At 38.5% G+C, this 13,763-nt stretch overlaps 1 protein-coding gene across 2 annotated transcripts in view; it reads right to left on the reverse strand.

Moving 5' to 3' along the window:
* Window positions 1-1,168: 1,168 nt before the first annotated feature.
* The window catches only part of BMPER (BMP binding endothelial regulator), a 146,680-nt gene continuing 134,085 nt past the window's right edge, over window positions 1,169-13,763 (reverse strand). For both annotated transcript variants that reach the window (XM_068203940.1, XM_068203948.1), the window contains exons 14-15: window positions 7,757-7,887; window positions 1,169-1,773 (exon numbers count right to left, since the gene is read on the reverse strand). In XM_068203940.1, the coding sequence (XP_068060041.1) occupies window positions 1,592-1,773; window positions 7,757-7,887 (313 nt within the window). In that variant the 3' untranslated portion in view covers window positions 1,169-1,591. The remainder of the gene's footprint in view (window positions 1,774-7,756; window positions 7,888-13,763) is intronic.

Here is a 13,763-nt window from a genome sequence, read left to right on the forward strand (position 1 = left end):
CCAGGGTGGGATCACAGAAAGGCTGTATAATCCAAGTGTGTTTACCCACTCACTTACTGTAAACTCGGGCCCTGCTTAACTTCCTCGATAGAAAAGAATTAAAGGAGAAAGTTGTTTGAAGCATTACAATGTGCAATTTCAATGCAAGGCATGATGGAAGTAGCTGCGTGGGAAGATATTACTTCATTATAAACCTAAATCAGATGCACAAAGATTTCTGTCATCTCCAGAGACCATTCCAACAGGCTCTACAAGAGCCTTTTCCAGTGAAGAAATATAGCCCCCTGTCCCTTCAGGCTTGAGAAAGTTGCATGGCTTTTTTATCCGTTTCTAATGAAACCCCATATTATTGCTTCTCCCCTGGGAGACTTCAAAAGTCATGCAAACTTCACAGAGCCCACATGTTCATAAATCTCAACCAAAAGACCACTAAGGAAATAAAATGCAGTTCTCCAATTAGCATTTGACATTCTCTACTGGTTTTTGGTGGGGTGAATATGTCTTTCTTCTAAACCATGCTGATAAATTAAATGAGTTACTAAGCCTGGCATTATTTGATATTTTAAGGCACGCTGAAATAAAACGTTTCAGCGTGGGATTTGTTTTCTGCATAATATTTGGGGGAGACATGAAACAAACCTAGGCGTTTCAAACATGTTTAAGGGGCTAATATGCACATGAATATTTTCTTCATGCTCCTCATTGTGTATTCACAGCTACTGCCAAACACAACAGAGATGGGGCATTAGGATATGAAATGGGAAGTGGTCAGATTTTCAAAGAGAGCTGTTGGGTGCCTAACACTTAGGAAAATCTGGCCCCGACTCTTTGGTGCCGTTCCAGAAAGAAATATCTCTATCCTGGCCATTGTCCAACCAGCTTTGGAAATCATTTTGCACAGTTATTTCAGTAAAGCATAAAAGCCAATCCCCAGCTTTCTCTGCCTGATTAAGCACTGTCACCAATCACTATGCAGCTCTAAGGTATGCATGAAATATTCCTAGATAAATCCTCCATCTCCAGAGAAATGTGTTTCCTGTACAACTCTAAATCCAGGTTCTGTGTTGAAACTAATCCAGCCTGGCAATGCTATGGCCCTAGAAAAGTTTCCTTGGTAACAACAAACTTATGCAATGGCAAAGTCATCCAATCTTTTCATGCCACAATATTATATTAAAAACACCTGGTTTATTTATACAATGACTTACAGATCAGGGTCCGAGAAATAATAATACATAAACTTTATAGCAAAAAATATACATATTATAATTCATCCTTCTATGGTATATAGAAATTATGTATATTTGCATGTGGACATATATATAAATATATGGGCTGTACTTACGTTTAGGGCACTTGTGTATGGACACATGTGTCCAAGTACACACAGTATACATTTATATATCTTTCTAGGTGCCACGTGTGTGTTCTTAGAGACACACAAATACACACAGAGGAGCATATTTACACTCTGTGAGGAGACGTGTACTTTGCAGAATCTGCACACAAACAGCTGGAGTCCTTCACTGGCTGTGAGCATCAGAGGGGTCAGTGACCACCCGCACTAGTGTCCATGGAAAGAGAATGAATGTCACCGCTGCGGGCACAGGACTGGCTTGATGCATCTTCCTCTGTGAAGAACTAAATTTGCAGGGCAGTGACACCCTGCAACGCAGGGCTTGTTGCATGGTCCAATTTCATTCCAGTTGTCACATGTTTTGACACATCCTGGACCACAGGTATCATAAACTGCACCGTGTTTACACTGGGTTGCTGAAAGGAGTTAAAGGAACAAAATATGCATATTATACACAGCCCCACAAGGAAATTTACTTATCTGTTTGCTTAGTTTCTACTGCAAATATCAAAAAGCACATTTTGGAATGACAACTATCTAAAAGAAAGAATTACTTGTAAAACGATTCCACTATATTACATAATAAATATGAAACTAGCAAAATTCCCTATCAAAAGCTATTAAATCCACAGCAGTATTGAACTTTTTGTGAATTTTAACACAGCTAATGGTATATAAAGCTTTGGCAAGGTTTCTATCTATATGCAGATCTATGCTTTATATTAAAGGATTAACACTGTTTATTCATTACAATGCCTTTTATCAAAGAATTCTGAAGCTTTTACAAGGCTAGACAGTTTTATTATCAGTTCCATTCCTACAGAAAGAAGAGAGAGTCATCCCATTAGAATTTCTGGTCCTAAGATTATACTTTCTATATTTCATATTGCAGCAAACTAAATCAATGTTGTTATCCAGAAATACCATTTCTAAAACAAACAAATAAACAAACAAACAAAAATTAAAAATCAATTGTATCCATGGTGTTTTACCAAGGGATCACTGACAGTGAGGGTTCTTGTACTTAATGATTCCAGTATCTATTCATTAATTTATGTAGCTGAGAGTTCAATGCATTTTCAACATAAAAGATCACTGAAGGCTCAGCTAAAAGCACTATAACCCCTCCAGATCAATATTGAAACTCTCAACATTTTATATCCTGCCTTTTTAGTATGAAGAATAATACACAGTTCGATGGCAAATAAAAGTCTGTTATTCTTTTTAACAGCTGTGCTGATGGCAAAAAAACAAGAACTGATAAGAACGCATCGTTGGTAAGGGACTCTCAAGCATCCAGAATCATCTCAAGCTATTTTCAGAGAAGTGATTGTATTAGGAAGGTTTCTTCAACTTTGACAGAGACTGAAGGTCAATATTTTTTAAGTGATAATTTTGTTATGGACAGAAAACACTGTTTTGTTGTGAGAATTGGCCTACAGTGTCATTACAGTACTGCTATTATTCATAAAGAGAAAACAGAAATAAATTGATTAAATGTATATGAGTGTATCAAAGAGGATGGAAGTCTTATTGCTAAGATATAATAAATTTAAGGGGTTCCTTTTCACCACTAAGGGATCTTCAAAACAGCATCAGCTTCTTTCAAGTTTTACTTGTGCATTTTATGGAATTTATGCAGACACAATTCTCGGGACACAGATATTAATAAACAAACCCAAAATTGTAAAAAAAAAAAGATAGTACAGAGGAAAATTATCCTGGTGTTAGAGAGAACCAAGTGCTGAATATTAGATGGATATTAGACATCAGGGTAGAAAAAAACCCAACCTTCTATCTTTAGGCATAAGAAATCACCACGAGTAACCTACCTAGAAACTCTCTGTTAATTGAACATTGTTTTAGAATAAGCTGGCAACAAATATCTGTCTGTCAGCTACATTCAAGATAGGCTTATTCAGTTTGTGAGCATAGACCTTTTGAGAATACTTTTCCAACTTTACATTTCTGTCTTGCTCTGCATAATAACTTCCATGCATACGTAGGAAGGAACAAACAAAAGGAAAAACTAAAAAGCAATTTAAATTAAACAGGAAATTTAGAAGGTGAGAAAAAACATGCAAGCAATATTAAGCATAGAATAAAATGTTAGATTCTCAGGAAACTCTACTCTTACATAGTGTGTTAAGAATAGAGACTGAGGGGGGAGGGGAAACGAAACTCTGCAGATCTCCCTGGTGTTTTGCAAACAAAAAATGCAAAAAAAAAATGTATTAAGAGACCAGAAAAGTAAATCAAGACATTCAAGGATGGCTAGTGATTGTCCATACACAATGTGAATTATCTTACAGGAGCTGTTTATTAGAAGCTTTTATCCTACCTCTCTGAAAATGAGCTTCCTTTTTGTAGGATTTCTAATTGACTAACCAAAAACAAACATTAGACTTCAGCACATGTAGTTTTCATACAGAAAGGAATAAGAGCTTCAGTTTCAAGGCTGCAGAGATTTCATCCCACAACACTTTAGTGAAGTAATAGCTGGCCCATTCCTTCTGCCTGAACTCTGGCTCCTCAGCTGGTAGGTTTAAGGAAAGTTGGCTAAGGGCTCCTTTCCACTTCCTCATCTCTGCCCCAGAGCAAATGAGAACGCATTATAGCCTGCCCTTGGCAGCCGTGGCATCTGTAAGTATTCCCCCTTCTGCTTTACCACACATGGATGTGGGATGTCAGAACACCTCCTTATCCATCAGACATTTCCATGTAGAAGATATGATGACTATTTTCTGCTGTAGGCAGCCTATAATGGTATTATTAACATGCTGTCAAGGGAAAAATCAGAAAAGTACAATGGCTGCTGTTTAAGTTCCCTGGATGGCTTTTATTGTTGAGTGATTCAGTTGTTAACATGTGGTGTGATTGATCCAACATTCCACTTCATCAACAGTTTAAAATATAAAAATAAAGACATTCTGCAGAAGGCTTCCTAGGAACTGCTGAAGTGATTCACTACCATGTAAACATGGAAAACAGAAGTGGTGTCTTTGCACCCTTCTTTTAAGACAAATTCCTCTCTTAAAGAACTGAGCTCTGTTACTAATAACTTCCTTAGTACACTAGCAAAAGAAAAATAAAAAACTCAAACCCAATGTACAAAAGTTACTAATAATACTGTATTTTGAAACATTACTAGTCCCAACAGGATTTTTCCACCCTTCTTCAAGAACATGTGTTTGGCATGACAGATGTGAGATTCCTCAGACCACTTTCTGAGCTGGTGGGATAATAGCCAGCTCCAGTTCAGAAGCCATATACTCACATAAATACAGCACTGTGTCTGAGCTAATAAACCCAGCCTAATAAGGCTACAGTTTGCAGACTTAGACCTGGTTTAGTCCAGCCACTTTGGCAGTTTCACAGAAGAGGCTTCTGTGCCTGTCTGTAGACATGGCCATAATTATTTAGGAGGAAATCTTATTCCCCCAACAAAGAAGCCAAAATATGTAGCATAACTGCTGAAGGATTCCCTTGGTTGATGATACCTGATTTCACAGAAAATTCTGAACTAATATTTGAGCATCAATTAATGTTCCAACTTCTCCTGTCAGTGTTACACAGTTTGGAAGTCTACTGTAAGACTTCCAAATGGTATTTCACTCCTAGTGCTTGCAATTCACAACATCTCCTTCTAACAGAGCTAAAGGTGATAGATCTGAGCACTGATCTTCCCATGATACAATCCTGTTAACATTTTCAACTTTCAGTTTTCAGTAAGTATCCACTGAAAAGCCAGAATAGTCCTCCTGATACATTTACACAAGCAATAAAGCAGTTAAAGGAAAGCAACATATAGCAGGGAAAAAGAGTGACGCATGCAATAAAATTCTCCAGCAGAAAAGGGACCCAAAGGAGAAGAGTCAAAATCAGATATATGCTCATCTCCCTCCACTTCAACTGATCACAGAGGAAAAGAGAAAATTGTTCAGATTTCGTGAAACTGTTGTAGCATGTCAGCACATCAGTGCATTTTGCACTACGTTATAGCCCTTATCTCATTGTTTTCTTGCATGTGTAGTCATGCCCATGGCAGGGAGTTACTGCCTTCTACCATCCTTGAGCCTTCTTTCTCTTGGTATCCTGAGAAATGCAGTATTAAATTACTATATCCCAAGGCCTTTTACCACTTCAGTTTACTTAATTGTACTTTATAAACTTATTGTCTTGCCTTTCTTGGGTAAAAAAAAAAAAAATTCCTCTCTCCTTTTCAAACCTCCTCCTTCCACTTCTATCCTTTATTTTCCTTCTTCCATGTATCACTTTTTCTTATTTCTTCTTTCCCTTGTACTGGCTCTCCTGGCTTTTTAATTTCTCCTTCAAGAACCATATTTTTTCCTATGCCCATCCTAACAGGTCTAACTCCCCACTACTTTCCATGGCAACCCATATCCTTCTCCTAACTCTCTTAGTTCCCATGTGGATCTCACCAACCTTTTCCTACCCTAATCATTTTCCTTACTCATTATCTTCCACTTTTCACTCCACCAATTAAATGACAGCTGACATTCCCTTTAATGAGCCAGCCTCATAGCACAGCAGACCTTGAGCAGCAGTGTTCTGCAGAATAATGTAGAGGAGGATAAGCTATTGCACTGGGGGAGAGAGAAGAGCACGTAGGGAACAGAACATGCAATTCAGCCTCCTGAGCATCCTATGTGGCTGGCCCTCAAGACAACACAAGTTTCCTGAAGATTGTAAAGATGAGCTAAGCTTACAGCAGTTAGGGTAGAGCAACTGGCAACTATACAAGATCCAGTTTTAAAACACACAAAAGTATAATTAAAACCTGACTTACTAATAAGCCATTTTCATCAGAACACAACTCTTGCAAGTATCCCACCAGCTATGAAATGTCAAGCAGGAAATGAAAGTCATAGAATGCTAAAGTTTTATTATAGAAATTTTGTGTCCCACCTATGAACTTTTATCTGTAATTGAGACACAATAATTGCAACTACTTGTTTTGGAGAGAAAAAAAGTCTGTTAAAAATTAAAATCTTGATGCTGGCCACTGGTACTGTATGGAAAGCAGTGGATGCACTTTAATTTAATGCTTACTGCATTATTTACTTAGAAGATGGTGCTACTTATCTGACATTGGATACTTAAATAAGTGTTTTGAGGGTACTTAGCCTTATACAGCTTATTTACATTTTCTGCTTAACAAGATTTCCCCTTTCCCTCTAGAAGAGATTAAAAAATTAATGTTGATTTAAAAATGTCTTTCATTAGCTTTAATGGAGTCTGTGTGTTTAAATTCCTTCATAATGTTCTCTCAAGGACTGGTTTTGCCTCAGAAAATTTTCTTCTCTTTGGTAAGATGCCAGAAAAAAAATTGTGAAATGAAGCCTCAATTAGTTAAGTCGTGATATGTCAACGCTCATATAAACTCCTTACGGCAGGGGCTGCTAGCAATGAGTTTTTATTCTTTTTACAGCATCTGCCATAGTGAGGTCTCAGTTTGAAGTGCTTTGGAAAAAAAATCATGATGCTTGCTTCAGGTTCTGCATGGATCAGCTATCAGATAGATAGAATAAAATTATATATATTACTAGTGCTGTCCAAGACCACATCTTTGAATAGAGTTTTCATTTAGTGACACTGTGTTTGGATTGTCCTGTTGCTTTGTTAGGAAAAAAGCAAACCTTTTGGGAACAGTTAATCAAACATAAATTGCTCTGTCACACACCCATCTCTGCTAAAATGCCTTCAACAGAAAAGGAAATTGAAGTACAGAGAGCAGACCCTGAACCACATGAAATCACCAAAATGGACCACAGAGTAATAGCTCTTAGACCAGCACTGAGTATCCTCCTCTCATTGTTTGTTGGGTTTTTTTTCAACTACTGTTAATTGCTTTACATAAATCTGAATATGTTTCCAGGCAAACCAATGCCATTGCAGAGTGTCCTAAATTAATGAGACCACCATCAGGGGAAATACACATCTTCAATATTGCATTTTAGGTCAAGTGCCCATAGCCACAGGCCACTGCTTCTCATGGAGGCAATTACTCATGATTACTTGCAATTAATGCAGTCCAAATCACACAGTGAGCATGGACCAATTGCAATTATTAATGCAGGTTTGCATTTTAATATTTGCACTAAATACATTTGCTCCTCTTTCCTTGTTGAACCTACTGCAATTATATGTGCATGTTGTCCCCAGAAATATAACTGTGTTTTGACAGGAGGTCAAAGGAGTTTAAACTTTTTATGTAATCAACAGTTTACATATCCTGAAAGAAAAACTTCCAAGAACTACCAAGCTGCTACAATTCCTGTATCATTTTTGATCCTACTCCACCAGTAAAAGAATAGTATGATCACAGCCTGTTAGCCTGTGCAACAGTTTACAAAGAAGCAGTCCCAAAATGCTTACCTGCACAGTTCTGCTCCGGCACCCACTGGACTTTCAGCCCTTCCCTCTGACAGGCTCGGGCATATGCCAGGAATGACTCACAGTAGCAGTTTTTATGGATTGGACACTCACACATGTCTGTCACACAGGACCTGCAGAACAAAACCCCAAAACAAATAAGAAAGGAATGTTTTGGCAGATATCTGCCCAAAGGTTGGAGTTGTTTACTTTCCAGTCACATGGCATTCAATGCCACAGCAATTTGTGGCTAAATGGTAAGAAAGTTAAAGGCATCCCTGAGGTTACATCCCAAGGGCTCATCTCTTTTTTGGTGTGCTACTTTAATGCAGAGAAGCCTCCAGAGCATCAGGGAACCACACAGAAACAAGGAGTTGAGAAGACCCAAGAAATGTCAGGTAGAGAGGATTGAGACCATAATGGAGGAAGGCAAACTCCATTTTTGCAATGATTTTGTGTCAACATAAGATAAAAACTTTTTATTCCTAGAAAGTAATAATTTAATAATTTTACCAACAATCACAGTAGTGTTAAGTGTATGAATTCTGTAGGCAATGAGCACATGTCCCTCCATGCAAGAGATGATGCCTTCTCTCCAGGTCACCTCCAGACTCTTCCTGGTTTGAAGGCATGAAAATAGTTATATGCCTGTTTTCTCAGCAGCATCACTACTAAGTGCCAGACTCTAAGGCACTCCAAAGGAACAGGGCTGATACAGCATAACTGAGCAGTTTCATGCTAGGAAATCCCTCAAGCATGGTTCATACCACCCAGTCTCTTCTTCCATTGCATTCTTATGTGGAAGTACCACAATGAGAGAGTAAAGCTGCTAATATGGCCTTATGTGAAAGTGCTACTGTGGATGTCACCACTATATTTCAAGTTAGCTCGTTCAGAACACATGCCTATTTGGCACAGACGTAAAATATAACTGGCAAGAGCCAAGAGATTTGCAGTTGGTGGTTTCTCCACATGCAAAATGCTTAGATGGTTTTGCATGTGTAGCAATGTGAATTCAAAAATGCTGAGTATCTACTGCTCTCAGTAGAATCATTAAAAGGCAAGGACAAGGTATAGGGAAGGCATACTCTGAAAATCATGCCCTCAGTTCATCTGCTTTCCAGATGCTCTGGAAAAGTGCTCTGGACATGAACCTTGTGTGTCCATGGTCAAGGCCCCCCTGCTCCATGCATGTTCAGGGACTTTCCTGTTTCTGAGAGGACTAAGGCACAAAGATGCAAGGCTGCTTGCAAGGATGCTTGCAAAGATGAAGGGCTGAAATGAAAAATGTGCTCTTCATGTTAGTTGCTCTTCCTGTGGACCATAATATGACTTGTCTATAGGAAAAGGATAGATATAAACTTAGTTTCCTAGAAACCTTTTCCACAGCAGAAGAGGTAATAACTTGGAAATGGTGAAAAAACCTCAGAAAAATCAGGAGCCCTAATGCCTATATGTTGCTCTAGAGCAATTGAGAACCCTTTTTTCAAAACTCGGAGAAAGGATTAGCAATCCCTTGAACACAGACAAGCCTGTTTCTATAAGTCCAACCGTGCCCCTGAAAGTGGAGTATTTCCCCATGCCAAAGTCACTGGCTGCTTCAGTGACCAGACAATTCTGCTACATTTTCATGACTTTTAATAAATTTACTTTTAGTGGACCCTCAATATGAAATTACCTAAAAAATCACTGTGAAAAATAAGTAACACAAGTGCTAATGTATAAAGGTTATCTCTCCTTGATTTACTGATATATATGCACTGTGAATAAACAATTGCTTTGGATCAAATACATAACATGCTCATATTTGCAGACCAGCTGTTTTCACTTGCAATACCTTTTCTTTCTAGGGACAATGTCATTTTATTTCACTGTAGTCCTGTGGTAGGTCCCTTTACTTTTTTTCCAGTAACAGATGTTGCTGTATGCATATCACAGCTGATAGGCAAGGAATAGATTAGCACAACATCCTTGGGGTGGTTTGATGTTGTCAGCTGATAAAAGACCTTGTATAAGCACAAAGGGTCACCTTTTTATGTGACACACTAAATAACTTCACACTGTTTCCTTTGGCCACAACATCTCCTTGTGATCTCTTCCTAGTATCTCTGCAGCGGGCACTGCTCCATATACCCCATGCAATTTAAGAGGTGCCGTCTCATTTTTACAGTGAAGTAGGTGCTTGCTTGCTACCGAAACAAATCATTATCACAAAGAAAATCTGTATATAATCTCCATAAATAGTTGATTGTCAAGGTACCATTTTATCATGTTTTTGTTTCTGTGCCAGCCCCCTTTATGAAACATATTTCACCACTCTCCACTCAGATTTAGCTGTTATTGATGTCCATGGTGTTTAGGGATGCTTGCCAGTATCAGCTTGGCTATATGTTCATCAACTTCCTTGACTAAGAACTTATAAAACCCTAAATCTAAGGTACTTCCTCTACTTTTTAGAGCATACCTTTTTTTTTTTTTTTACCATTACTCAGAGATGTCACCTCTTGCACTGAGTAAATGAACCTACAGCTACCTCTGATACTTGCATCAGAAAAAGATGCAAGATCAGGAAAATTCCAGGCTCATCATCAATCACCCAAGCTTTTTAATAGCTATGTTCATGGTAAGGCTAGCACAGACCCTGGCAAAGCCTAGGCATAGTCTGAGGGATTGGGGAAGGGAGGGCAGTGTTCCCAGTCTGAAGGAGGGCAGCCACACTCTTTGAGAGCACAGAACTTAGCTCTTTTATGTATGTGAGCAATACCAACCATTAACCCTTGGTATTGAAATGGCCATGGACATCCAGACATGCTCCAGAGTGAAACATCTGAGCTTTGGCTGGGATCAGCACTATTTCCTACAGTGTTCAGCATGGGTGTCCACTGAGGAAGTAGCATGCCATGTGCAACACAAAGAATCTGCTAATTAATTACATACCAAATTGCTGGTGTAACTTTTATTTTCATTGAGTGTTTAATCCTGGTGACAGCTACTTGGGTCAAGCCCTAGGCTTAGCTGAGGAGCCACTGTCAGATTGCAGCAGTTTTAATAATGAATCACAATTTCTAATTATTTGTACAGTTAATTAAGTTAATTAATTAATGTTAAATCAAAAATGAGTGTCAAGAAAACTATATCCACAGCTGCCAAGCCTAGTGAATAAAAATAAAACCTCCTTTTATTTCCTAATGAAAGGGCAGTTCTGAGCAAGGACACAGAAGTAAAAGATGTCCATTCTCTGGGGGCTGGCTCTGAGGGTGACCTGCTGATGGCGCATGGCCAAGTTTCAACTTTGGGTCTGTATTTTTAGCAAAAGTTGTTTACTGCTTGCACTTAATTACATTTCTCACATTTATTATTGCTACAGTTGTGTTAAAGGGCTATTATGGGATGATTTACCAAGTAAATTGAAAAACTGAATATTGTGTGCTACCCTAATCCTGTCCCATTGCAAAAAAACTTTGTCATGCCCATAGCTTTTATTTTTTTATCCTCTCCAGTGATACATTTCAAAAAATATTCTCTGCTTTCCCAGATCCTGCCTTCTCATCATTCTTCCCTTGAATCAGAAAAAGAGATTTGGTGATACTAACTGCATGTACTCACATCTTATCTGTACTCTAATCTGACTGGACTGTTCAAATAACAAAAAAATATATTTTAATAAAACTTTGGAATTATGCCAATAATGAAGCTCTGTTGACAATTTACTGTACTGCACAGGATGGAGACTTTGGGTCTTGTGGGGTATTGTGACCCTTTACCAAGAACAAAGCATTTGTGTAAATGAAGTAAAAACATATTAGAAACTTAAACATCAAAACATTACAGTCAGACAGAAATAATCCCACAAGAAGACTGCAGCGCAAGTTACTTATATAATGAAGCTATTTTACTAGCCATGGAAATGCAAACAAGATACTTCAGTCAACCTTAGTTCTGCCCTCAGTGAAATGATACAGAGATGCAATGATGTTGTGGTCTAAAAGAAAATTACATTTATTTTAAGGACATATTTGCATTTAGAAAAAGAAAAACACTGGGATGTGACCGTGCACTTTATCTGGCCTCCCCGCTACAAATAAGCACCAGAGAACAGCCAAGCTCTGAGTCCTTGGCTGGTACCAAGTGCCTCACTGTGATCCCTTTTGATGCTGTCTGTGCTGCCTGCGGGGTATGTGTCAGAGATGGCGTTAATTGGGTGTGTATAATCACAAACTGTTGCAAGGGGAAATCCATGAAAGTGAAGGCATCCGGCAGCTGTGGGACACACCCTCGAAGGAGACAAACACACACTCTGCTGCCACATCTTCAAAGCAAACTGGATGACTACACTCCTTCAGCAACAGCTCTTTTTCATATTAAACCATGGAAAGTCTCCAAGTCCCACAAAGGGCGAAGAACAGACTCCTGTGCTACATGCAGTATTTAAAAAAAGAAAAAGAAAAGATCATAGCAATGAAGCCTACAGCCTTAGTCTGTGCCACACGGGATTGAAATTGCAGATGTTCACTTGTGGAACATCAGCAGTTCATTTTCCTCTGCGATACACATGAATCCAAACCCAGAATCAACCATTTTAGTAGGGGCTTAATTTTCCCCCCACATTTCACAATAGGGGTATGATGCAGTGCATTTTCCAAACATTTTGGTACCTTTGAGTTGTTCCACACACATAGAAAACAATAACATCTTCTTTCCATCAGTAGATCTCAAGAAGTTTTACAAAAGCAATTAGAGATAGTGGATCACATATATTTTGTGTATATGAAGAAGCATCAGGTGGTGGTGGGATTTGTCCTATCTACACTTGGAATAAGCTGTACACTTGCAAATTTCAAAGCCTGAAGAGTCATCTGCTTAAAGAGGAATATTAATTTCCAGCCCCACCGTCCTGTGAGACAAGACTTCTTGGGATAAATTTTTATTAGTTAAGCCAAATCAGAGTTTCAGCACAAGTTTGCCCTAATTTTTTAGGAAAAATTACACCCTCTGTCAGTAGTTAAGTTGAGAGAAAGTTTGTTTGGGCTTTTTTGTTTTTTCACAAAATTCAATGAGTTGCCTTTATTTATGGCCCCAGATAGAAAAGACATTTCACAAAGTAAGATGAGCAGATGAACCATTTTTCAATGTATAATGGAAAGTCTCATGCTGTAGCTATCGTAAACTATCTCTTGTCTGCATGTGCATGTTTAACCTTACTCAAATACTGAAATATAGTATGTAGAGCTGGAGACTTATTATGGCTTTGAAGCTTGAGATCAAAGGCCTGAGATCATTCTTTCTTTCTCCAGAGTTTACTAATATTAATGCACAACCAGCAAGTAACTCAAAGAAAGTAATTTTGGAGGCTGCTGAAAACACAGAAATTCTTACGTCTATTGAGTATTCACTCAAAGCACTTGCCTGGGGAATGGACTGTTTCATGCAGCAAAGTCAGTCATTTTCAAGGATCATTTCTTCCAAGACCAGTTAACCATGTCTGTACTCCCTCTGTGCTTTTCCCACACATCTTAACATTGGCAACATTGCCTTAAATTTGGGATCAGATAAAGGCATACATAAAGAACTTAAATCATCAGTTCCCCAACCCTTTTTTCCTGTTAAGTGTGAAGATAAGGGCCCACAAAAACTGGCAAGCAGCTTATGTGCACTTTGCACTAGAGAATGCCCCATGCTGAAGAACTCCCTGCTCAACAGGCTCTAAAACATCCCTACGAGTGTGGGAGCAGAAAAGGAACTCACAGCTCATCTTCAGTGAGGTGTGCATAGCAAATGTACTGCAGGCACATCCTCTCCATGGGGAAATCTCATTCCTATAAAGAAAGCATTGGCCATAATGCTTGAGAGTATGACTATTGTTTTTTGGCAGAATGCAGAGGAGGAGTTTGCAGTAGTAGGCATTTGAATCACGGATTCAAAGTTCATCCTGATTCCTAATTTTTGTGCAACTTTGATTCAACCATGGACTGTATTGCAACACTAAGCTAAACAGAGAGAATTATAAAAT

The sequence above is a fragment of the Anomalospiza imberbis genome, chromosome 1 (assembly GCF_031753505.1).
Source record: "Anomalospiza imberbis isolate Cuckoo-Finch-1a 21T00152 chromosome 1, ASM3175350v1, whole genome shotgun sequence".
NCBI classification, from domain to species: domain Eukaryota; kingdom Metazoa; phylum Chordata; class Aves; order Passeriformes; family Viduidae; genus Anomalospiza; species Anomalospiza imberbis.